Below are 26,495 nucleotides of genomic sequence, written 5' to 3' on the forward strand. Positions count from 1 at the left end.
CCTCACATGCCAGATTAGTTGCAGACCGTGAGAGGCATGTCTGGGATATTCAGTGATTGACTGTACGAGTCACTCAGACAGAACAGCGCCCCCTACTGTGAGGAGTCAGTGCTTAATTATTGACCTGCAGCAAGTCAAAATATAAATAAAAAATTCTCCTAATCCATACTGTCCAAATGAGACCTTGGCTCTCCACGTTACAGAGATGGATTAGGTTAATGACCCCGGCACTGACCTACATTCCCTCCAAGGGGTTGTTCGTATTACACATTTGTTCATATTTGTGGTCTTGAAATATAGATGGATATCTGATCCACATGCAGGCAGGTTTGGATGCCGCCACTTTCTCTCCATTAGAGTTATATTGCTGTACAGTAAAGAGTCCCCTGATAAACCTGTTTGCCAGCATGACATAATTGTAGCTCACAGATGAAAACCAAAATCTTCTTGAATTATTGTCTTTATCTTGTGTCTGTATTAATTCTTGCATTGAATGTTATTTCCTTATTCTACTGAAAGGAGCTATAATTTAAAGTTGCGTTTTTCATAATGCAAAAAATGCAGGTTTGATGTGTTATTTCTTTCTTTTCTTTTTCTTCAAAAATATGCCTTTAAGGCCCCTCCCCTTGGGTGTGGTCAGGAAGCAGTTTGCCACACCAACAGGTTTCATTGTGAGCACTGGAACAGGAAGTTCATCTGATGTGAGCAACAAAGGTGGTGTTAAACCAACAAAACAAAGCTGTGCTGAAGACCTCTGCTGCTGTTTGTCAGACAGTGTAAAAAATATGAAATTCATGCAAGCAAGCCGACGACTTAAAAAGTTACAAACACAAGAAGTATTTTTATTTGACCGCTCAGACGGTGAAATATATTCATTTTTCATTGTCGCAGACTGCACTGTGATTCTTTGTCTCCTTGCTGGAATAAAGATGGTTTTATCCTCACTTCCTTCTGGGTGCGGCGTAGCTGGCCAGGAGCATGCTGTGAGGGCCTGACAGTAAGATGGTGCTGGAGCAAAGCTACGGGAGTCTGGTAAGATTTTCTACTGATTGTTGGGTTGTCGCACAGGGGAATCTCCTGAGCAGCATAATATTAAATACAGCAGTGTTCAGAGAGAGTTTTTTGTTGTTTTTTTTTTTTGTATCTGCTCAACCCCAAGCCAGAATTATTGACTGCTAGACTGTGATAATGTCCATGTGGATTTAGCTTCATGCAAGTCAGACTTTAAGAGGAAGCCCAGCAGTACCTGAAGTGAAAGAGATGATTTGTCAGTTTGTTCAGCAGGCAAGAAAATTAGCTTAGCAGCCCCTTTATTAGGTGTTAATTTGCTACCTCCATATTTTTCCTGTCTAAGTCTATTCCTGGAAACAAGTCACACAGAGGTGCTGGTGCCCTTACAGCTCCCTGATTTATCCTGATGTACTGACCCTTCCTTGTGTCTGATCTTTTAAATATAATCTACCTACCCAGTAAGTCTTCCTGACATTCTTTTGAGACACACGTTCACAAATCACCATTAAAAATAGGGGCAAAAGGTCCATGTTCTCTTTCATTTTAAGAATTTCTTGTATGCTATCTAAATGCTAATGATCTAATTGATATTTGTGAGCATGAATAATTTCTGCAAATCAGCAAGACTTAAAACGTGTCGCCATCAAGATGCAAAGCCTAGAAAGACTGACCTAATTTTGATGTCCGTTTTTTTTTTTATTTCCTTAAAATGTTTGAGTTTTGTCATGCAAATTTTGAATTGTCTGAGCCTAACCTAACCTAACTGAGCTGTACTTCAACATCACATCCCAGATTTGAGCACAAATGTTTCGTGCTTTAATGAGCTCCATATCCTCATGGAATGTATGCTTGTGCACTATTTCTGTACCTTATCATTTTGTACGAACAGGAAGTGACGAACGGCATCATTGTGTTCAGAATGATTAGACCATTTTAAATTTCACAAACAGAATCATCAGCTTTCACATGTAATTTTTATTTTCAATTTCCCAGCTGTTCCCACAGCTGTCAGACCACTTTCACAGTTTTTTTTTCCTTTCTTTTTCTGATTTTCCACCTTCAAGGAGCATTTAATTGAAGAACTAAGTTAAAAGCAAATCCAGTTGTTCTTCTCAGTATTCTATCACCTGGAAGTGCTGATCGTCTTTATAGACAAGACCACTGGCTGTGTATGCGTTTAGTGTCGTGCCAATACAGCATGCTAAATGTGGTATCCCAAAAATGTACTTTATTGAGTGAGATTCCGTTTAATGTACAACTTCTTGATTTTATTTTGTATGAAACCTTGTGTGAACACTGTGCACAGTATAGACCAGCAATACTTTTATCACTATTCATGAAGACTATAGAAAGCTTGGGCATACAGTGATTCGAGGTCATTGGACACGGTCGTCCCAGAGGTCACTGACGGGTTTTGTTAAATTTTTAAGTAAATGTACACACAAACTTTGATATTTCATTCAGATTTTTTGCATGATTTTAGTTGTTCAACAGTCTTGAATAGAGTACGTCAGCACACAGAATATAAAACGATACAGTTTACTTTATATAATCATAAATAATCAGTATTTCAACCTTGACTTGACAATTGACTTTCATTTGTGAATTGGCTGTATTATAATGACATTTATCATACAAGAGGAGTTTGTGATGGTTGGCATTCCTCTCATTGCTTCCTGTCAGCTGCAGTTGGGTTGAATGTGAAATAGTCTGTTCCAACTCTTTCTCCATTATACGTTCTACTTTACATTGTGCTTTAAATAAGAGTATTGAGAGAGCTTTTTTTGTCCTCTTTTTGGTCTAAAGGTCAGCTTTTATATTTCTGCATTTTTTTTTATCCATTATCTCTTTGTTGCAGTGTGAACGATTCGCATGTATGAGTTTTTCCACCATTCATTTACAGATTGTTTGCTATGTGTGTAAGTAAAGTGTGTGCAGAAGATGAGCGATAGTTGTGTTGTGTGTATGCATGTGAGGGGGCTTATATGCAAAGCATTTTAATAGCATGTCAGCATTCTGATAATTATTAAGAAAAACATCCAAGCATGGACGTATGTAAGGGTGTAAGCAGGGGCGGTGTGTAAGCCGGGTCTCCTCTGATACGGGTCCTTCTGTGCTGAAGGTTTTCCGCAGTGAGCTTAGGAGCTTACAGCCTTTTTTATTTTCTTATATTGCTACTGAGTGCATCGGTCTCCCTTTTCCACTTGTGTCCATGCGAGCCTAACTGTTGCTCCACCCTCTGAAAGTCGACAAAAAAGATGTGCACGGGATAAGCCTGCGACCGCTCCTGCAGGAAAGGCGTGCATCGTGCTCACACTGCTGTCATATTACTACAAGTGAAGCTCAAAGAGAGCGCTTTCTATTGTTTAAAATGCGCCAGGAGGAGCCCACACTGACGCCCACCTTTGTTTCTAGCCGATAGGTTGAGCATGCAGGGCTGATCATTGACTGTAAGTCTCTGAGGCAGACAGTGGGAAGCGTGTAGGCTGCTCCACAGCTACTGTACTGGAGAGCTGCGCTGTCCGAGGTGCTGAAATCCGCTCAGTGCACCGACACAAAAACGCAGCAGAAAATCGGCCGCTTATTTCATAAATACCGGAGTTGTTTCTTTTCATGTGAGGTGGGGAGCTGAAGTGGAATAAACTGTCCAGGTGGGGGGACAAAAGCGAGTGATAGCACACAAAGCTAAAATGACTCCAGTAGGGTCATCCCCACCCCCCACCCCTTTTTTTTTCTTGGGTGATGGTGACAGTGTGGTGATGTGGTGTAAAACACATTTGTGAGAGGTGGGATTAAATAAAAACGGAATACTCTCAAACCGTTGTGTTATTCCCGCCTGCAGCACCGTGCGTGTCTCGGCAAGACGATGTTTGACTTCAAATGCCATGTTTAGGGGGGAAAAAAAAAAAAAAAAAATACTTGCTCGCTTTGAGTGACTGGGGCGAGGACGAATGGCTTCTTGTGATTTGGAAAGACGCTTGAGACCAACGAGGACCGCGTTAGAGCCAATGGCATTGAAGAGCTCCTGTGTGCATAAGCGGTGGATGGAGCTACTCTGGGTATACTTCCGCGTCTAATGCGTGTTCGTGTGTAGGTTGAATGGATGAAACGGAGAGAGCGGAGAGGTATAGGCATGCTGTGATACGGCCCTATATATTTGCCGGCAGGACTATCTTCCTTTTAAAGACAACCTCCTCCTCGCATTGGTTTCCACTCAGTGATGTCGCGTATTTGTGTGGCGCACCTGTAAAGAGCGAGACAGGCAGAAGCCGGCTTTTTTAATTATTTGATTCCTTTTATTTCTTCTGTTCTTTTTTCCTTTTGTTTAATGCATTTGCTGAAAGGAACTCATTTCTGTATTTTGATTTAATAAATATTTCATTTCCTCATTTTATCTTGTTTGTGTTGGCTTTTATGTTTCCAAGTTTGAACTAAGAGAGCGGAATTCATCATTTTACAAGCTATTGGCCAGGTGTTTCATTCAGAGATTGTTTGCCCTAAGGACGTCCATAACTTTCATTTATAGAAACGGTAAGATATTTTTACACATTTGCTCATTCACCTGAAACATTTTAAATCGATATTTGATCCTTTGTCAGTTCTTTGGGGACAGTGTGTAGAGCAGATCATGAATCCACTGTAGTCTCATGCTATCTTAGTGCATGTAAACGCGATATGAAAGTCACAGTGATGCATTCATGTTTCCACTGACGGCTAATTTTCAACTCTGAATTGCCGTGCCTTGGCATATCATAAACTTATTCCGCGACAGGGTTACGAGGGCTATCTCTCCAAATGTACTCTCTGCGAAACCTTTCCGAGGTTTCAGAAAGGACGGATACATTTCTTGCTCTGGTGTGTGGAAATATAGGCCTTAGAGTGGTGAAACGTGGGATCCGCATAGTAGTCGGTTGTTCTACCGCATCTAAAGTCAAAACGTTATCCTGTTGGAAATATTAGACCATCGGCAACCGACCTAGAATTTTACATTAGTAGTTGAATAATAGTAAACAAACTGACCAGATTTAGGCAACGTGATTTTTAATCTGAGCTCTCTCATCAATATGAAAACTTGCATTTTATCCAGGATATGAATCAAAAAAGAAAACATGGCCCAATAAAAAAAATGTGATTTAAGCTGAAAGGTAAGGACGACTTATACGACTGGAGTATAAAATAGCCTGTAGGGCTGAATATTCAGTGTAACTCTCTAAAAGGAGCAATGCTATATAGGTTAAGTCCAGCCTTGGAGTTACTGGCTGGTATTTTCTAACTTCTGCTATCATAGGCATGTTTGTGTGCAATTTCTGTATCTCCTCGAAGTTATCAGCGTAATTGCAAAGTGTAGACAACCTTACAATTCCTTGACTTGAAAAAACACTTTTGATTTGGATCCTAACTTTTTTCACGTCAAATGCCACTTATCGGTATTTCAATCTAAGTAAGTTTCCTTGCACACCTATACCTGTGTCAAATACATACATGTCTTTTATGCAGGCGCAAAATTAAGAGTGGGGTTAAACCCAAAACAGAAACATCAATGCCTTTAAATTCCCTACATAATTGCCGGGAGCCAAACTAAGCTAAAATCTCTAATTTTGCTCGGCTTCCCTGAATTCATCGGGGCTCAGCTATGGTGTCCACAGCTCAAGCAATGTGATCCTTGTGTGTTTTTTCATTTGCAGTGACATTTGTGCACTCAGGCTAGGCAGCATGAAGCAAAAGTACCTTCTTCTTTGAGATTTATTGGCGGTTGGCAAACAGCCAAAGTACACCTGCAGCAAATCAATTAGTCAACGTTAATGGTGTATTTCCGGGATAGAGACCGGGTCTTCGCTGATTGGTCGAGGCTCTGATTAGTTTACTTAGGGTGGCAGTGTTCCCGCCACCGCCCCATTTCAACTACGCAAAGACTGCAACCAAAAGTTTGTTGTCTGCAGACTTTACATCAATAAATACCCGCAACGCCGATTCAACACCTCAAGGTAAGACGCCGCAGAGGGATAGTGTAAAAATAGTGCCTGCTAAATTCAACTGTACAAAACATATGCAAAGCAAAAAAAAAAAAAAAAGGCATTGGCTTGCTAGCAAGGTCAAACGGAAGCTGGCGCAGCAAGCGACCAACTCTCGAAAAAGTATCCTGCAGAACTTCATTGGAAATATAAATGTTTTTAATGTGACGCGGTGTTGTACAGTGTTCCCCCACGTCAAGCTAGCGAAATAAATTGTTGCTGTAGCAGCAAGCGCAGAAGCGAGTCTTCGTCATAGCTAACATACGAGACTGCACCCGTATGAGAACTGAGCCAGACAAGCTAAGTTTCGTAACGCCGCAGGCCACACAAAACTGATTCCACACGACTTGCTTGGGGCCATTGTCCAAACTGCGTTCATTAGACAACCACGCCACCTGCCCGGTTAGGGTTAGCATGATGCTGCGGTTTTCTAAAGGTAAAGCGAAATGCTAAACTAAAAAAAAAACAAAAAACAACGTGCGACAGGCTGTGTGAGAATTTAGCATAATTTGAACTTTGCGTGAACAGCGTCTCAGTCGCAGGTGCGTCTTGCTGAGCACGTTGACTATGGTAACACAGGTGTCGCATATTAATCAATTAAACAAGGCGGCTCTCAACGCTCCCCCTCGTTCCTCTTCCCATTGTAGTTCATCTAATTTGAAACGCCATCCCTAAAGAGTTTATCTTTTTAATCTCTGGTTTAACAGACCAACTGATACATACGTGGAGTAGTGTTGAAGGTGTACTTTTGTAGCACTATGGTTAAATATTTATGTTGATAATTATTTCAAATACCTTAAATAAACATCACTCAGTCCCTGAATTTAAACTACAAAATTAGCTGAATGTTTATTCAGGTTGAGTATATTCTCATTGTATGCACATATTGTCCATTCTTTTAACATAGGATTCTTTTTGCATGAAATCCTGTATTTGGTTTTTGAAAGAATAGTCTTAATTTTCTTCTTGATTTCATGGTGTGTTATGCTGTTACTCATAATAATGGGCGTTTCACTGTTTTTGGATTCATGTCTCTGCAGGCAAAGGAGCAGGTTAATTGTAGTTTCTGTGCTTGGACTTTAAGGACAATTGTTACACTGTAATCTGTGGTACAAACAAAGGCATATTCTCTCTAGTTTGCATTTTGACTGTAGTATCTGGCCTTGAATATTAAACATGAAAATGTTGAAGCCACGGGCATCTTGAGCTATAGCTGCCAGTGAGTAATCTTCAGCTGGTGGGTCATGAAAAGATTACATATCATCGAGCCAGCAGCTAAGAGCCTGACCGGCTGATTTATCGGGAGGTTGCCAACACACAGGACATCTGTGGTCCTGTGGGCATAAGGGTACAGCCGAGCAAAGGAAAATGGGGGCTGCTTAACTCGCGTTTAAAGGTGTGATTTTCTCTTTCACGTATTATAAGCGGAGATCAGTGGTATTTGTTAGTTTATATATTTTTATCTAAAAACAAAAAAAAGCCTCAGTCAGCTTCTGTTTTATTTGGGTGCTGGTGTCTACGCTTTAAAGAGCACTGTTACTGAAGTCATGGTGTTGTAGGATTAATATTAGTAATGTTAAGAGCATGAGAACATCTTAATTCAAATTAAGCGTCACTGCAGATCACACACTGAGCTTTTGTATAGATGGGAGATGCCCACGTTACTAATTCTATATTTGTATATGCTGTTTTTAGGCATTTTCCTCCTCAGCGTTCATGCAACTTCCACAATTTTAGCATCGTCTGTGCTCCTGAGAGGGACAAGAGATAAGAGCGGTTGTCCTTATGTATTATTGAGCCTCCACGTTTCTCTTTCTAAATAAAGGCTGCTGACAGAGTGACTAAAATGCAGGACAGTGAGCGAACTTCCAAAGGCCACATCGCTGTGCTCTGTACGGCAATGTGAGCTGCTGTCAGAACTGGGTTAGCGTACTGTGGGTGGCTTTGACGAAAAAAGCAATTTTTGCCCCCTTTGTCCTTCTTAAATGTCCATCCCATCCCCCCCTTTCCTCTCTTCATGACCTCCCCCTCTACACCACCCTCTGCAGTTGCTCTAGTCTGGTCTCTGTGGATGGCGCACATGACTGTTTTCATTTTGGTCCTTATTGTCTGTTAGCCACAGGGTGGCCCTCCCTCTGCATGTTTGGGTCATTACTTCAAGCTAGCAATGCAGTGCTCTTGACCTTGTCACCGCATCATGCCAGCTTTTATAGATCACCACATCTCATGCTCTGTAAAGGTGTTATGTGGTGAGTGTTGATTTATGTAGTTCAATGTTTGGCTGTATTAGTGTGTAGGCCTATGATGGTGAGAAGCAGAGGTAGTGTGAATATACCTAGTGGTGTCTAAACATTCCAGACATTTCTTTTTACATTTGAATTATTGGATTGGAGTTCATAACAATGGTACTGTAATGTCTGAATCCATATTTAGTTTTTGGTGCTTGACTGCTAAATTGACAGATATCAGAGTAATAGTTTTGAGGTTAATCATTTAAGATGTCCGGTCAAAAACAGTCAAGTTAACTGAGGCACTTAAGAGACTGAAATGTCATATCCTCAGTGATGAACCTAGTGCTAAATATGCAATTTTCTCTTTCGTCATACTTTTAAACATTCTGAATGTATTTGTTGTCTTGCAGCACCAGCTATTTAGGTTGGTAATTCTGGTATCAGTATTTAAAATTCAGCTTTTAGCATCAAACTGTCAGCCATTTTTGGCCTGTGTACCATGTACAGTAGTAGATAGGCCAGGATATGAAAATCATTGAGTGCTCTGTTCGAGTAGGTTTCACATGCCATCTGTTTTGTGATGTTTTGGTAAATTGTTAAAATCATTGCGTTTAATATATATCCTTGGTAATCAAAGTACTTCTAGTGCTTCTTAGTTGACACTGATTTGTAACAGTCTGTTAGAGAGTTGCAAGAGACTGAGGTTTTTTTTTTTAATTATTTGATTTTAAGTAAAATAACTGATCAGATAACTGATAAGAAAATATGCAGAATGTTATTTTCACAAGAAGTAATGTGTTTATTTTTACATTAGTTTTCTTACAGAATCAAGCCACAAAGAATAAATAAAATGCCTCTGGTCAAAATTTCAGAATAAGTTAGTATTGATAAACATCTGTTGCTGTCTCTTGAGCAATGAAAACTACCCAGCTGCATTTCATTTCAGGTTGACTCTGTAGTATTTTTTTTTTATTATTATTTTAAACTTTCTCTCCTACCATTGCTGGATTATTCCTTTCTCCAGAAGTGTTGGTGAGAAGTCATACACTTCTACTTTGGAGATAGACTGCCAATTATAACTCAGCATTGCATCACTGTTCAAAATTATTCTGACTGGCTCTGGTATGAGAGAGCTGCTGCAAAGCTATCCTGCTTGCAAGCCTTTACCCGCTATAGCCGTGCACTTTCATGACACATTTTATCAAAGTATTACGTGTATTTCTAGGTTGCTCTTTAAATGTTAGTCGGCTCACAAAGCTGACTTGCTCGTAGGAAAGGGAGTGCAAAGAGGCACAGAAACACTGAGCAAAGTTTTGAGGTGTGAACGGCTGGGAAACCCGGGAGATGGGAGTCACCCAGCCAGCATGTGATGGGAAATTAAATGCTTGTTGCTGGCAAAATTAGGATAGTGAAATCTTAGTAAGTTTAAAAAAAAGTGTGTGCTTGAGCTATATCAGGGACGACAGCTTGAAAATCGTTTATTTTATTTTTTTTCCGAAAAGAGAAATCGCTTCAGATGTACATGTTTGTGCGATGCTTACACCCAAAGCACCACAGTACTGCCATCACGCTATACCTCAGTTTTCTTAATAGGGTGCAAGTATCACAGCAGCGGATGTTGTGGCATGTCTTCGTGCATGTCAGTGTGTGGGTAGATTAGTTGCATTTGTGTTTTCAGCTGGGATATTTTGAACTGTTACTTGTGGGCTTTTAGTTTTCAAGGACAGGCCGTGCATGTCGGTGTGTGCACTCTAGAGTTCTTCACTCTGCAGCTTGTCACGCATACTTGGTCAATTTAATCCTCTGAGGAGCTAGTAGCAGAGATTCGTGCCTCCTCACTTTAAGTGCTCAGTGTCACTTCAGTACATGCTGATCTCACTGTTGGTGTTCAGGTTCATCTTAAAGAAGCTCTGCAGTTAGGCACATGTGTAAATGGGATTTTTTTTTTTTTTTTTTTTTGTATTATGCATGCCAAAATGCTCACTTTATTCTGCAGCGTCCCCTGCCCTCATTAAACTTGTCAAAAAAATGACAGTGGTGGCAGTAGTTCTCTCTTTTTAAGATTCCAGAAAAATCTTAAAGTTTTGCCTTCCATAGTATTTATTATATATATAAATAAATATTATCCCTGATATTGACAGACTGGCTGAAGAAAACCAATGCTAAAGGCTTTTTTAACCAAGCATATTCAAGTCAAATATAACCACTTTATTCAATATTACTGGCAATGTTTTAAAACAAGTGAATTGGCATGCTCATACATATTTCTTTTGGGGTTGCTGTCCACTATCAATACTCTGGCTCACAGATTCCTGTTGTACATTACTGCCAGCAAAGGGAAATTCAAACTTTATAAAAATCAATACTTGCAAGTATGGCAGCTCCAAAATTTTTCTTAATATGAGAAGATTGTTTGATGGCTTTTACTGAAGCTGCAATTAATTGAAACTAAAATGGCAGTGCAAGTATCCTCAAGTGGCAGTTGTGACTTAAACACAATCACTTGGATTGATTTAATTTAGAGCTAAAGGAGCTTTGGTGTTCTTCGTAGCCTACGTTTGTCATACATTTTTATTGTCAGGTATTATCACATCAGGAGACTTTAACAACTGAAGATGATTAGTGCTGCAATTGTTGTTCCTATTAATCTATTCACTATTTTTGCAGTTGATTAATTGCACTTGTCTCAAGTTCACAGAACACATTGTGGTGATATATTGCTTTTATTTGTGCAACTAACAGTTCAAACCCCAAAGACAGTTTATAATTATATGAGAGAGAGAAGCAGAAAATCCTCACGCTGTAGAAGCTCGAGCTAGAGAATGGATGGCGGTATTGCTCTTTCGACCTATGAATCAATTAATTGCTTCAGCTCTGAACAGGATAAACATATGAAATGTTATCAGCTTGTGACTGATTCCATATTAGCTGATTTACAGCTGTACTTCAGTCAAGAGTTTGATCAGCTGTAAAGTCTTGCTTCCAAACACCCACTCAGAGTCACTTTTCCATGTAATTAATTAGCAGAATCGGTGAGCTGCTAAAGCAGAGTCAGCTCCACCAGCTTCAGAGGCTGAGGGGTGACACATGGCTAAAGCACAAAACATAATACAGTAACTACCACTCAGCTTTGTCATTAGTTGAGAAAGATCCACGTGTTTTTTGCATGGTATCAATGTGACAATATAGAAACTTTAGCTTGTGTGTAAGGTTGATAACCTTCACTGTGTTTGAACTGGGAATCTCTGCATTCTCTTTACACAGCAACACTGCATGCAGAGGCTTCTCTCCCCCTTGTGAGAAGGCTGTGGGATCTGAGAGCACCAGTAACTAAACATGCTACACTTTAATGAGTCCTAAAAGGCAGCCTGCTCAGTGGGGTAAAATTGTGGAGGTGGATGGTTTTATCTTAGCAATGATGGGAAAACAAAAAAAGAACCTCGTGGTCTTTATCTGGGACTGGTTTCTGAAAACTGTGAGGCAAGGCCTCTAGGGAAACGAGCTGCTCCGCAATCAAATGCCTGTATTAAGACGAGGCTGCTGGCTGCACACAGTGAAAGCCTTGACTGAAATTTTTGGGAAGAGGCGTCTTGCCAAGCCTTCTCTTCCAAGTGTTTATCTAATGAAATATTTCTGCCTTGTGGCACTGTCTCCAGCGGGACAAAAGCCAATGTTTGTGCTTTGTACTTAGAATAAAAGGTGAAACATATGAAATGAAGATTGAAGTAAGTCATTTTCCTAAACAACAATATGTTCTCTTGTGGCCTGCTTTTCTCTGTTACTATGCATGTGGGGGAGGCTGCTTGTGGAGCAGATAACTGCTTAGAATTGCTTAGAGTTTTTGGCATATGAGAAATATTGGCTGGAGTTTTTGAGATTTTTGTCTTTGTGTCCTTTTCGCCATGTTAACAAAACTACATAAAGTTAACGTCAAAGCAGCAGTTAAATTTTGCAGCCACCAACTGGCTGCATACTTGGAGACAGCTAAGATGGAAAGAGCAACAGGAGGATAAAGTTGACTAATCAAGCTCAAGCTCCATCTGGGATGTTTGCAGTGTATTTGGTGTCAGTGCTCACTGTACTTTCAGCAGTTAGTATTGTTTTAATAAGCTAAGAACTGATGACCAAACTTTGATTTCTTAAAGAGGATAATAGTTTTGTTATTGCTGCTCTTCCTAATGCCCGTTGTGGAAACCATGCTGTATTGACCAGAGTCTTTCAGTTTTTTAATGGTAATAATTTAATATGATTTGGCATATATCATGTGTTTTTGTCTGAAGTAATGTGAAATAGTGGAAGACAAATATTTAAACCATATTTAGATATTCACATTTATGAGACTGATGCTGTCTGAAAGTATAGGGTAATTTAGAATTATGCTGTTTGTGATGCCTGGATAAGCCAGAGATGAGTGGGAGTTCCTCATGATCTACAGTTTTGTAGTCTTTATCTGTAGTTACAGTTTGCAGCAGTTTTATTCATTTTCACCAACTTTGTTAAGGATTATAAGGAATTTTGATATAATAAACTGACATTAACCTTTCTAAGGGTTGACAGATTGTCTAATGGTGTCTGTCATCATCATTCAAACCTACGAGAGGAAAGTTGTTAGGTTTGAGTGTTGAGGCAGTTAATCCTTGTAGTCTTCAGACTACAAATCTTGTCTCCTTATAATTAGTGCAGTGCTTCAGCTGCTTTTAATGTCTTTTGTATAAGTAAAACACACTTTTGTCCTCAAACATTTTGCTTTTGGCGGGACATTAGTTGTGCGATTATGTAGTTAAAGGACTTCGCAAAATCCCACTGTGTCCATAGAGATCGTGTTCATTTGTGCCATAAAACAGTCTCTGGGTTACTGCCTCTGCATGCACATCAGTATAGCCTGTAGCCAACATGATGGTGTCTTGGGAAGATGGTGTTCGACTTTCAAATTGGACTGCCACTCTCATACTCTTCAGGCGGTAGAACACTGATGTTGTACTGGAGGTGTATTTTCAGACCGTGTCACAATATTTTCATTGAACATTGTCGTCTTTTATAGCGTGATGCTCTCATGTCAGACTATGTTTTAGCCACTTCCCTATTTTTTGATGTCAGTAGATTTTCGAAACTGCAAAGGTGAGATACTTCCTTTTGCATACATACACAGTTGGCTAGTACATTTCTTATTGATTAAATCCCTTACAGCAATTAGTCAATTAATGATCAACCATTAACATCCCCTGACAGTATGTACATATCATGCTTAAGACATGCTTATTGCTCATATGCCCTGGGAGATTTAGGTATCTCATTTCAATAGTAAGCGGTTTAAGCACCTTGCTGTTAGGTGAAAGGACATGGCTAGCAACCCATCCTAACAACCAGATCAACAAAAAACACAAAGACAATGATCACTGTAGGAGGGTGGGTGATCTAGACAAAAAGCTAATATCACAATTGTTTAACCGCAAACACATTACCCTTAATTGTCCACCTTGTTGAAGTGTTTACTCATAAACTACACTGATCTGTTCACCTTGGTCAGATTTGCCTTATGCTTGCTAGCGTGTTGATTTAAGTCCTCATCTTACTGACCTTGAACAATCAACTGTCTTTGTTGAGACTTAAAATGTTGCCATATTTTTGTCATCGTTCACGTGGCGGTCAGGTACACTCATCTGTGATTATTTCACTGAGTGAATGAAATGTATAAAGCTGCTTGTTGTATGACTGTACTTTCTATTTTTGTTTGGGTTATGTAGTCAGTGGGTTTTGACCTTGGTCTAGGGACATGCCAGTGAATCAAATGACTCATGTATTGCACTTGTGCAGTGGAACATTGGCAGTGCAGTTTGTCTTCAGTACATCCAGAAGCTTGAAAACAGTGCTGCAAAGGTGGATACATTTTATTAAATAAAAACTCATATGTGCACTCAAATGTATCCACAACCTGCAAGTAATGTTATTCTGAATGTTATTAATTGGAAATTATTAATTGGACATTTTCAGTCATCCTCACAGTTAATTTGCATTGTCTGTAACACCTACTGTAGAACACCACCATTGTGCCACTTTTATTGTTTTCACTTGTAATGGCTGCAGTGAACATTTTTTATGCTTAAAATGTCAAAATTAAGGACAGGTGTTAAGTTTCAATAAACTGATGTCTTAAAATTGCCTTGCCTTGTTTGGCCATGGGTGTTTAAAAAAAAATAAAAAAGATTGAACATGAAATGTCAGGTTTACTTATATCACTGCCCTTCACACAGAGGAAGTCATTCAGTAAGTTACTACAAAGCAGCAAGCTGTTAAGTGATGCTGCCATAGTGTATTTTCACATGTGCACTTGGGAATCTGTGCATTACGCCATTTTACACATGCCTTCTGATCTGCCACATATCGGCAAACACTGCAATGAGCCTACTGCCAGTGACATAAGATTTTCAAATGAGGATGCGCTGCTGTGTTAAGGTTTTCTAGCAGACTTCACTACTTGGACGTCTTGAACACAACTGACTGGAAAGAATTATTGTTACTGGCTTGATTATGGAATATGAGGGTATCTGAACATGCTGGCAGAGTAGTCATCTGATGATCGGCACATGCTTTTACATTGGGGAAAAAATGAGCTGCCTGAAACTTTTTGCTCTTTTACAAATATCTAACACTGTAATATTTAGCCAACAATTTTTTTGTGGCCAAATTATGTACTAAATGGATTAGTCTCTCAATCTTCAAAATATTGTGCTTCAAGTTTGGACAGAAATGAGATTTCCCATTTCACCAGTGATTATCTGGAATCAAAAAGTATATTGTACTGTTTCTGGCCCTTTGGATAGTATGTAAAAAAAAAAAATTACTATTGGCTACATGTTCTTTACAGTTCTGATTAGTGTGCTTTGGCATACACATGTTCTCCATGTTGACGAGCTTTATTGCTCATTCGTCTTTCAGAGCATAAATATCTAGATAAATAACACTGTTCCTACATTGTCGTTTTTAGTCAAGCTTTCACACTGGAGTCTAATCACACACGCTCACAGTACACCTCCAGTTTTTCACACTTGGATAAGCCGGGGTTGTAATTATTTTTGAATTGAATAAGAATCCAGAGTGGATCTACAGCTGTTTGATCTGACTGACACTGAGCTGTTTGCTGCAATTTCTCAGTTCACGTGCATTTATGTATATCACGATGCACAGCACAGCCAATCACTGCATCTGAAAGTGACAGCTGATGTGTTGACAGCGTTGTAGCACAATTAAGACTGAGAAGAGTGGCAAATGAAAAAGAAACTGCATGTTGAACAATTCAGGGGTGATCCACTTCAATCATTTCAGGTGCACTGACTTAATTTAGTCAAAGATTCAAAGCATTAAGACAGAAAATACTACTGGGATAAAGGGAATATGCAAATAAAATGAGAAGGAGGATGTTAGAGCTTCAGTATACGTGTTTACATGTACATGTTTATTGATATGTGCTTTTAAATATATGAACCACAGTGTGAGAGTGTGGAAAAGTTTATATTTTAGATGGAAGAGAAATGACCAAATGCAGTGCAATCAATATGGCATAAAGAATTTAATTCTTTTCTGGCTTTCTGGAATAATAAGGAAATTGAATATTTAATGTTTTTGCTTCATACATTATCCATGTCTGTGTCTGAATATGATGAAACGCTAAAAATGGCACATTGACCATCATTGGAGATGCCCTCCACGAAGAAATATCGATCGGGTGTATTGGTTTATACCTGTCCATCTGACAGTTGCAATGCTGTTTTTCATCACTTGAGTAGAGAAAATCAATTTGCAGTAGAGTTATGTCAAGTTGAAATTTCCACTGGAGGAAACCAACAAGGTGAAACATTCATAAATAGAACACTAAATGCTCAGTTATCTGTGATGAATTTTTTTGATGATTTTAAAAACACTGCACTGTGTGGAGTTGTAGTGTAACATTAACTTACCAACACATAATGCAGATGGCACAGTAGCCTTAACATAGTGTTCACAAAGGTACAGTAGGTTGACTTGGTTGTGTTAAGCTACAAAGATTTGTGTTTTTTTTCCTGATTTGTTATTTAATTTATTAACAGCTGTTGGCCAATAAATTGACTGACACATCATGTCATCATCATACTGTTGTCAGTGTTCTTTACATTTAAAATAAAAAAAATTGAAATTATCAGTATCAGTTGGAAAACACATGTATCCCACACAACTACTCATTCCCATTTCTCAGCATAACAAGTGTCCTTAAAGTGTCTGAATGGTAATGCAGACATGGTGCACTGGTTGTTTGGTTTGTGGTTTAGATTGAGATTTCCTTCTCAAATGACTTGGTTTTGCCATAGAGACTTTGTTATAGAAAACTATCTGATTTGAATTGGATGAACTCACTTTTTAAACTACTGTTCTATCATGGCAGTTTAACTAAGTTTGCAAGCCTTAGTTTTGTGTACTGATGAACTCTGGCTTCTCATCTCACCTTGAAGATTTGACCCCGTTGGTGAGTGGTGTGTTTGTATGTATGAGCACATTAAGACTGCTGATGGGAAACGTGCAGATTATTTCTTTGTGGATGTTTGCACTTCTCATGCTTTGTGTGCTAAAGACTGGATAACAAATGCACGGCGTGTCAGCGTAACTTAAGCATCAAGCCTTCTTTGCTGGATGTGAGAAATCTGACCAGATCGATTGATCCGTTCTTTCCAATTTCAGTAATAATCTTTGCGCAGCACTTCATCCATTTAACTAATTGCCATTCCTCATGCTTACTGTCAGTGTTGTTGTGGCCAGGTTTCTCTCTTGACTGAACACTCTCCATTTCTCGGCTCAGCTGTTTGCTCCTTACTGAAGATGCATTGTGACTAAGTGAAACATTGCCTTTTGCTTTCTCCCTGGTTTAAGCCAATCTGCATGGACAGCTAGTTCAAAAGATATATAGCCTCCTTCTCTTCCCCCCAACAATGACATGTGATCACCTCTGACTGTTGCTTTGTTCTTGTTGATCTAACATGAAGTACTTTTTGTGTCCACATTTTCAGACGGCAACTCCAAACTAACATGGCAGTCAGACTGTGCGATGTGGCTTCTCTGCTTAGAAGTGGTTCGTGGGCGCCTGAGCCTTGGACTGGGGTCTGTGGCACTTCTTTTTTGAAAACATTTGGCCAGAAGGCCTGCTTTGTGTCTCAGTGCTCAGGCCATACCAATGACTGTAGCTCTGTCCTATTTCGATGCTCAAATCAAATTCATCACATGTTCAATTTGGAATTCGGGCACTTTGGGTCTTGTTTACGAAAAGCTCACAAGTTGTTAATGTTTGATTGTATTGGTATGGTCTAAACCTGTCTGCTACTGTCTACTGTGATGTTCATCTCAGAATCACTTTATCAAATTACAAATTTATGGCTTCCATGCAGAAATTAGTCAAAATGTGATTGTAAAATATGCATAGTGGTGTGGGTACACTGATGTTGCACATTGTGACTGTGTTAATAAAGGATGACTCTTCATACATTAACTTGCTGCTGGTTGCCTTAACTGACTACCATGTTGTTTAAGGCCTGTTGCTCGATGGTAGCGTACTGATGGCTGCAGATTTGGTGCTGCTTTTAGGCCTTGCATATTCAGTTTATTTAGTCGAGTGAAATGTTTCACTTTGGTTGCCACATTTAACTTTGAGATGTTTATACATACCACTTACTACCTTTAATGTTGCTTTTGACAGATTAATAGACCATCACTTTTCTTTCTCAATAGAAAGTCTTTTATTTGCCCAGAAACAAAAGCAGCAATTGTGAATAACAGAAAGGGTATTCATTTTACAGTTTTTGTGTTTCAGTGTTTTTTTTCCACCAGTGGTTGCTCTGTAAGTTTTAATGTCTCACATTTGGCCAGATATGTATGCCAAATGCACAAATTTGCATAACTGAAAACACTACCCCAACCCGTTCTGAGGGAAATGATTAGAAGAAGCATCACAGCTTCTTCTTTTTTTAAAAAAAAAAAACAACTACTGACTTACAGTTTTAGTTCTGTGACATGTTATAATGCGCGAAGAAAAATTCGCATGAAGAATTTAAAAAAATAACACAAAAAATACTACAGTACTATATGTTCCCTTAATGATGTTTTACGTTGAGGTAAAGTAAAAATCACTAGTATTCCAACAAGGCAATGTTCCAATGTGTGAAGAGTGTCCTTTTTTTTTTTTTTTAAAAAAAAAACAACTTGTTTGTTTCTTTCTGCATGTGTTTTTTTACTTGAATTCTCCTTTCTGTCTTTTTAGCAGGTAATTGCTGCCATGGAAACACAGCTGTCCAATGGGCCAACTTGCAACAACACAAGCAACGGTCCTTCAACAATCTCAAACAACTGCTCCTCACCTGTAGAGTCAGGAAGCATAGAGGACAGTAAAACTAACTTGATAGTCAACTATCTGCCTCAGAACATGACCCAAGAGGAGCTGAAGAGTTTGTTCGGGAGCATCGGAGAAATCGAGTCGTGTAAACTCGTGAGAGACAAAATAACAGGTAACACAACTGTTTGCAGTGCTTTGATTAATAGCTTGGGGCCAACAGATACTATGTGTTACGAATTCATTTGCTGCTAATATCTGCATTCATTTTTGGCATTACGTTGGCACACAGTTAGATTTGTAAATATTTATAGAATAGATGCAAGTTGGGAATGTTTACAAAATATTTATCCTCCCTTATTAGAATCAACATTGAACCAAAATTATTTATCAGTGGGGCCTTGCTTGTGGTATTTATCATGTCATGGCCCTTTCTGTTTATGCATGCACACTAAGTGAATTCCTCTTTTCATACTGGACTTCTAGCATCATGCGTTTTGGACCCTTTTACCCTCAATAAATGCATCAGTTGTTTTGAACGTCAGCCAATAATTCTGCATGTCATTATGGAGAATATCAGACACTGTCTTTCCAGGGTAACCGTTATAAAATGAACTAAAGAGCAACATATAAGTACAGATTTTTAAACTGTTATATGTACTGCTTTAATATGTGGGAAATACAGAATATTAATTGGTTAAGAAAGTGCCCACATCTAATGTTGCTCAGCAGTGGAAGAGAGTGAGTCTGTCACTTGTCAACCCCTGGTGAATGAGACAAAGGGTTTGTAATTCATGGTTCATCCATTATTTAGAATCAGATTATTCTCTAACTCCATCCTGTGGGCTCCGCGTGCACCGTCAAACTGCCTGGCGTGTATGTATTACACATACTTATCTGTTACATTCCTTATATTTAGCCCGATAGAAGCGGTGACATCAACCTTTTGAGTCATCGGTCAAGTTGAGTAGCAGAGTGGGGAAAAAAATAATCCACCAGTCCAGCATGTTTTTCTACTGGCCAAAATGTGTGCCTATTGATTAGGACTTTAGTTTAAAAATAAAAACCCTTGAAAATTTACAATAACACCTGTTAAGTTTGATTTGATCTTATACAATTTTTTCAGATTGGCCTATGTAGAAATTAACAAGATATTGATATGATTTTTAGTATCTCTTTTTCTGTGTTGAAAGAATAAGAACATAATGACAGACGTTGCTTATGTATTTCAACCACTGACATATGAAGACGATCGACACGTCTGCACTTCCTCCCATTGTATGAAAGTGAAGCCAAAATATCCTGAATATTGATGCTGCCATGTTGTGCTGGCAGCATAATTGGGAACAGACCGTGGAGCGGCAATATCGAGTTCCAACCCATACACCTGTCCCGCCCAGTCACAAGCAGTGCTCAACTGTCATTCATCATCAATCCACATTTGGTGCTTAATTTCCTACCCTGGGTAGAAGACGTCAAATTATTTCAGGTTTTATTGGGAGGGAAGCAGCTGACGTTGCCTGTCTGACATGAACACTTAGCTGAGGCTGCTGGGTTCTTACTGCTTGCTGTTTTGTTCAAGGTTATCTAGACCTTCCTCCATCTGCTTCTCATAATACTGCCCGATGGTCAGGCACATGAACCTTTTTAAAGATGTGTACACACATCTGTTTCATTTGCATTTTGTCCTGAAGCAACAGCGGCCTTAGTTGAGGCAGGGGGCTCTAATTGAGAAGTACTGTTGAATGAAGATGCTAGAACTTTAATAATTAGAGATTAAGTTTATTCTGACACCCCAATGTAGTCACCACCATGAAATTAACATGGAGAATGTTCATGCAAACACATTTGACTTGGAATTGTTAATGTTTAATATTTCTTAAATCTTAAGTATAGTTGACTAGTATTCACGATGTTTAATATGTTTACCTAAACTGTTTCTATTTCTGCTTACATAACCACACTATGCCGTCAGCTTTTAGGCTTTATCTAAAAAGCATTTATATTTTAGGGGCACTTATAGTAAAACTAAATTTTTGTTTTTTTGTTTTTTTTATTGGGCTCGTTATGTATTTACTGCATTTAAACTTTTGGCATGCAACTATGATGAAACTTGTCATGTGCGTAGTCTTGCATAGAATAAATTTCCTTGTGTAGCCATGCATACAAGAAATGCATTTGATGTTAATGTGTGAAATGGGTTGAGCTGAAGTGACAAGTGATCCTCGTTTAGAATTTGTGTTGAACACAGTCTGCTTGGGTGATTGAACATAAACATGCTTGATAGGTTGCATATTTAGAGGAGCAAGTGTGAACATAGCCTCTCCAAAGTAATTTGTGTGAGGAACTAGCTGAAACAAGTTGTTTGAAATCAGTCTGCCCCTGCGGCAGTACTGCATGCCCCCGTAAAGTGGGGCAGTATTAATGTAGATTCAGATTTAGCAAGTAACATAACTGAACATTTTTTGACCAAGAAACAATTTGCAGGTGGTTGAGCAGTGACTCAAGCAGTCCAGTTCATCTCATTTTCAGGCATTGGAAAGTTGTACACATCTGTGAAATGGTGCGTGTGTCATGTTAATTTCTAGTTACACCTCTGCTAAAAAGGAAGTAAGTTAGAGTATAGCATTAGACAAGTTTCACTTTATTTTCAGAATGGGAGAATGAATTAGGGATGAAACTTGCACTGGTGTCTTCAGTGAAACTTTGTGTAGCTCTGGTCTGTTCCTTTAGCCTCAGTTGATGATCTAAGGAGGACTAATTACCCATGTAAAACAAATAGCTTTTTTTATTGAAGAAATACAAGTGCAGCCAGCTGGAAAGGGTGAGCTCTTGGCTGGCAGTAGATACTTGTCAAACAGGACGCCTAAAGAAGGTTGATTTCTTTTGTATTTGGCAAAAACAAAACCCAACAAGACTGCAGTTTCAGTGGTTGTTCTGAAGGAGTTGCTTCACTTTCGGTGTGCTCATTACTCCTATATGTACTCAAGACAGATTTATTCAGTATAGGTCGGAATTTCAGTTTCAATCCTGTTAGGTCACATTTAAAAAAACAAAAAAAATAACACTTGCAAATTTAAGGAAAGAAAGGAAAGTATGATGGCTTGTGGTGATCAACTCTAAGCTCAGTAAGCCCTGCTTACTTTCTTTGGTTTAGAGGCTCGTAAAAAGCAAGGACATTTCACTCCGCTTCTACCGGTTCTTGTAACTGTATTACCTTTTAAATTATGTGTAGCGGCGCAAGCTTTCCACGCTTCTTTTATTGTGTGTTGTGTGTATTGCTGTATGAGTGTTTACTCAATTAACAATTTACTGTAATGAGAGAGTGCTTTCCTTGAATATTGTCATACTAAAGAAGGAAAAAATTAAAACTATCATAAACTTGTCATAAACTTCACAGAACAATAGAATTAATTTAAAACAAGTCTGATGTGAGCGCAAGATTTATCAGGAGGATGACTTTCACTGCATGAACCCAGGCTTTGTGTGTGAACTTTGGGATGTGTAGAAGAAGAGAGGTAAAGGGACAGTTCACCCCAAAGTCAAGATCACCCCCCCCCCTTCACTGTAGAGCTATTTATCCATCCAGACTGTTTTTGGTATAGACTTTGGAGATCGTTCCAGAAATGATCTGGTTATTCAAGAAAACCCAGACCTTGTTGTGACCAGTTTCATGTGGGAACTATTTTCTTTTCAAAAATAAGTGTGCATCTGCTCATGGATGAGAGGCTAACTAAGCTAGCTAACTTTACAGCTCAACTGATCAGGAAGCCATTAATGTTTACGTCCAGCCCTGTCACAAGCCTCTTTGCCCATCGACAGTATCTGAAGAGCAGGCTTTTATAAATCAAGCGGTTAAACTTGTATTTTAAATTATTTTTAACAGATGAAATCTTGAAATGGGGTGGGAAAAACTGACTTCAAGCTCAGTTGGGGAAGAAATTAGGCCTTTAATGTTATTCAAAGCCTCCAAGTCATTTTTCAGCAATGGTGCTCTGATTTCAATTTCAGCTCTACATAAAACCCTATCCCCTCCAGACTGTGTTGCTTTTGTCTCTCCCTTGGCCCTGTGGCAATGGATTTAAGCCAGCCTACATCTGTGTACTGGTGCTACATCAGATGTTAAGTAATCACTAGAGAGATGCATGCTTCCTCTTTGCTTTAAATGTGCTTGCTTTGGCTGCTGCTGCAGCAGCTTAGTTTTTGTCGTTTTCCTCCCACTATGGGCATCACTAGTCTTTAACTGGAAACTGGGTGCAGTTGTCCATGAGAAAATGAATTCCGGCATGTCTCATATTCTTATTGACAGCTGAAAGTGAACAAGTTGTTGCAGGAGCATGTTTGTAGCGGATACTAGACCCTCCAGAGGAAGCCATCTATAGGGCACATATCATGCTCACATACAGCACATACAGTATAATACAGTGAGACAGGCGGTTTGCCCTCCAGGCTTAAGTAAAAGTGTCATTTCACCAGCTCATTTCAAAGGCTCTGCCTGTTTCTTCTGGCTGTAACAGTCCCTGAGCTGCAAGGTGAAATCAAGTTTATGAACTTTACTTGATTGCAGCAGAGCAGCCCATGAGAGCGGTGACTCATGATGATGAGACAGATAAAAAGCTAGTATGTATCCATACATACATTTACGATGTTCGGATGTATAGTAGCGCTAAGTTAATGGCTATGCTGCAGGAAATCTGACAGTTGGCCGTTTCTGTTTTCATTGCTAATACACTAATGTGTGATTTTTTTTAATATACATTTTTAAAATGTAGATCCTATTTGCATATTGACTCACATACAAATTACTAAATATCATAGTCTTAATGGTTATATCAAAGCTGTTATAGTGAATAGGACATTTTAAAAAAAGCTATTTGAATTAAAGAGTGAGTGATTTAGACAGAAAAAGGTATCTAGTTAAAGATTTAATGTGAACCTTGCCGATTCCTCATCACCTCACACATACACTGTTATTTCTCTTGTGCTTAAATCTGATGGTGGGATTTGTGAAAATAATAACTTCATCTAATCTCATCTAAAGTTTTAGACAAAATTCAAGTTGCTTATGAACGGTATTAATATGCAGAAGCTGCTTGAGCTGCTGAACTTGACCGGCAGTGGAATTGCAGAGAGATTCAGCAGTGTGGGTGGAGGAAATTGAATTGCCTCTGTGCACATAAAGAGTGGGTGTCAATCTATTGTACATTTTAGAGATAAACTGTAGAGGGAGGGGAACACATTGAACCTCGGCTACTGCACTGTGTCAGAGATGAGTTGGTGTGAAAGCAGAGCAATTGCCTGTCGTTTTTAATTTAAGACACGTTCGTCAAAGAGTTGGTTTGAGTATTTACTACAGGCTGTAAGCCAAGTAGGAGTAGTTCTCCTCTTGGAGCCATATCCTTCAGATATAATGTCCATGTATCAGAAGTACTTGTTATCGTAATCTGTATATTATGTAAAGTCGTTGCTATCTTCTGTACATGTGACATGTATTGCAAGGATTTTTCCCTCCTTCTGCAAGTTGCAGTTCAAAGGACAATGTGATAGCTATACATATTGTTAAGCATCTCAAGGCAAATTGTGATATATTTTTTGTTTTGGGTTTTTTTTTTTAAGCTATATAAATGCCTGCATTTAATTTGACTATGTTTGGGCTGGTGGCATCATGTGGTCTTCATGCTCTGTCAAATAAGAAGTAAAGACTGACTTCCTCTGTGTCTCCATGTGTTACTGACACTTGCGCATTGATGTCACTCACCCATGATTCAGAGGCAGATTTGTCTACATTTCGTTGCCATATGTTGTCAGTTTTTGTGTTTAGCAGGCACCCCTCAAGTATGCTCTGGTCTTGTGATTTCAGGGCAGAGCCTAGGCTATGGATTTGTGAATTACGTGGACCCGAAGGATGCAGAAAAAGCCATCAATACCTTAAATGGCTTGAGACTTCAGACCAAAACCATCAAGGTAAGATGTCACGTCGTGTTTTTTTTTTTGTCCCCCTCTCCCCCCCATTAAGTGGAGTAATCAGATAGTCACATTTAACGCACTGAAGTCTGTCACCGGTTGCAAAAATCGAAGATATGCCGTTCACGTTTAGCTCTCTGGGTTGGAGTGGAAGCATAATGAGGCTAGAGAAATGTGGGGTGGAAATGGAGCCTATTGTTAATCTGGGCACATGCGGCTTTGCCTGGGCCTCAAGTAGAGCAGAACTGTTTCTATGGTTGCATGTGCTGTAGCACTGCTGTATGCCTTTACAGGGAGGTGGCTGCCATTAGCATTCATCAGGCAATGTAGCACTCAATGTGCTGGTGGAAAAACTCATTTGCTTCATATAGTGCTGCAGGATTTGTGGATGGAGGAGCCAGATTATTGGACATGATATTTTTCACAGTGGTCTTATAAGGAGCTCGTCGGATCTCTTCTCACATCGGGCAGAGGGGTATTAATGAAAATGTCTTTGAGCAAAAACACGTTTTGTGACAGAAAATTTATGTTTGGATAGCACGAAATTTGTGAGCCGTATGCTTGATTATTTCTGTATTTTAGCGTTTGAATCGACAGTTGAAGATGAGATGTGCTATTAGCCATACTACTTCATTCCCATGAATCTAACAGAGCACATCTTCTTTTTCTCTCCACCTCTCTTCCTCAATTCATACCTCCTGAAAGTAGAACATGGGAGCATTTTTTTAATATATCACACATCCAAAATCCTCTAGCTGCTCTGTCAGAAGTGCAAATAAACCCCAGTGAGGTGGAGGAATATACTTTGCAAATATTAGCATCAAATGAAGTGTGAAGGTGAGACTGGGACGGAGGCAGGCATGAGGAGAAGCGAGGGAGTTGCCTGGCTGTGGGCAGGGAGCTTTAGCTTTCACGTTCACTTTGTCAGCCTTCCCTTCAGGGCAGGAACAGGGCGAGTTTTGAGGTGGGGTGACCAAGTGGAGTTCGAGATGCGAGCACAAAAAGGAATCCTTTTTGAAGGTTTAATTAAAGTGAGTGAGGTTTCTCCCCCCCCCCCCCCCCCCCCCCCCATCAAACGATTGCATAAGATTGCAGGCATTCGGCACAGGAACGCTTAACATGTCTGACTCGGTAATTAAATACAGTTGTGGCGCTATTCAGGTAAGTGACAGTCGAGCCCACCAGTCGGAGGGAATGTCAGGATACCGCAGACTCTTGACTCTATACTCTTCTTATCCTCTCCCTGTATGCGATTCTCTCATTTAGTTGTCGAAAAAAAACACTGAGGGGAGCCATTCACACACATCAGCTTCTAAAGTTCATATGTATGGGTTTCTCCTGCATATTATTGCATAAATCTCTATATGCTTGAAAATGGGATGGTGCACTGTAAAAGCGCCCCCCCTCCCATTACTCTGCTGTGTTTATGGACAAATGTAGATTTATGCTGCATAGCTATCTGCCCTGGTGGTGGGGGCTCTCCTCCTGTCTGCTGGTTCTTGAGGTGGGAAGGGCAAGTTGGGTTTTAAAAGGCAGCCGCACTGCTCTGTTGTCTGTACAGACATTTTCAAGAAATGATAAATTTACTTTTAGATGAGAGCTGCCTTGACAGACATGATGCTGCATCCATCTCTGTCAGATTTCCAGCTGAGTTGATAGACCGAAAATGTGCCAGTTTAACTTTTTTTCTAGACAGACTGATTTGTCACTGTCCAGTTATCCGACCGAGTCATAATTAAGTATGCACTGGGGAAAGAAAAATAGGGTGACAAACTGTGGAGCTGACAAATTATTGCAGTGTTGTTGGACTGAAGTGATTATAAAAACAATTAAAAAAAACATATGGCATCTGGCATACCAATAGGATGAATAGAGGTTTACAGTAAACTTGTATAAACATGGGTATGAATGAAATGGACACCTCCCCCC

At 39.4% G+C, this 26,495-nt stretch overlaps 1 protein-coding gene across 4 annotated transcripts in view; it reads left to right on the plus strand.

The window, feature by feature from the left end:
- Positions 1-5,838: 5,838 nt before the first annotated feature.
- The window catches only part of elavl2 (ELAV like neuron-specific RNA binding protein 2), a 28,983-nt gene continuing 8,326 nt past the window's right edge, over positions 5,839-26,495 (plus strand). For 2 of the 4 annotated variants that reach the window (XM_046380680.1, XM_046380683.1), the window contains exons 1-4: positions 5,839-5,996; positions 17,290-17,380; positions 18,534-18,777; positions 24,463-24,566. In XM_046380680.1, the coding sequence (XP_046236636.1) occupies positions 17,309-17,380; positions 18,534-18,777; positions 24,463-24,566 (420 nt within the window). In that variant the 5' untranslated portion in view covers positions 5,839-5,996; positions 17,290-17,308. The remainder of the gene's footprint in view (positions 5,997-17,289; positions 17,381-18,533; positions 18,778-24,462; positions 24,567-26,495) is intronic. The other 2 variants (XM_046380682.1, XM_046380684.1) reach the window with 2 other exon arrangements.

Source organism: Scatophagus argus, chromosome 23 (assembly GCF_020382885.2).
Source record: "Scatophagus argus isolate fScaArg1 chromosome 23, fScaArg1.pri, whole genome shotgun sequence".
NCBI classification, from domain to species: domain Eukaryota; kingdom Metazoa; phylum Chordata; class Actinopteri; family Scatophagidae; genus Scatophagus; species Scatophagus argus.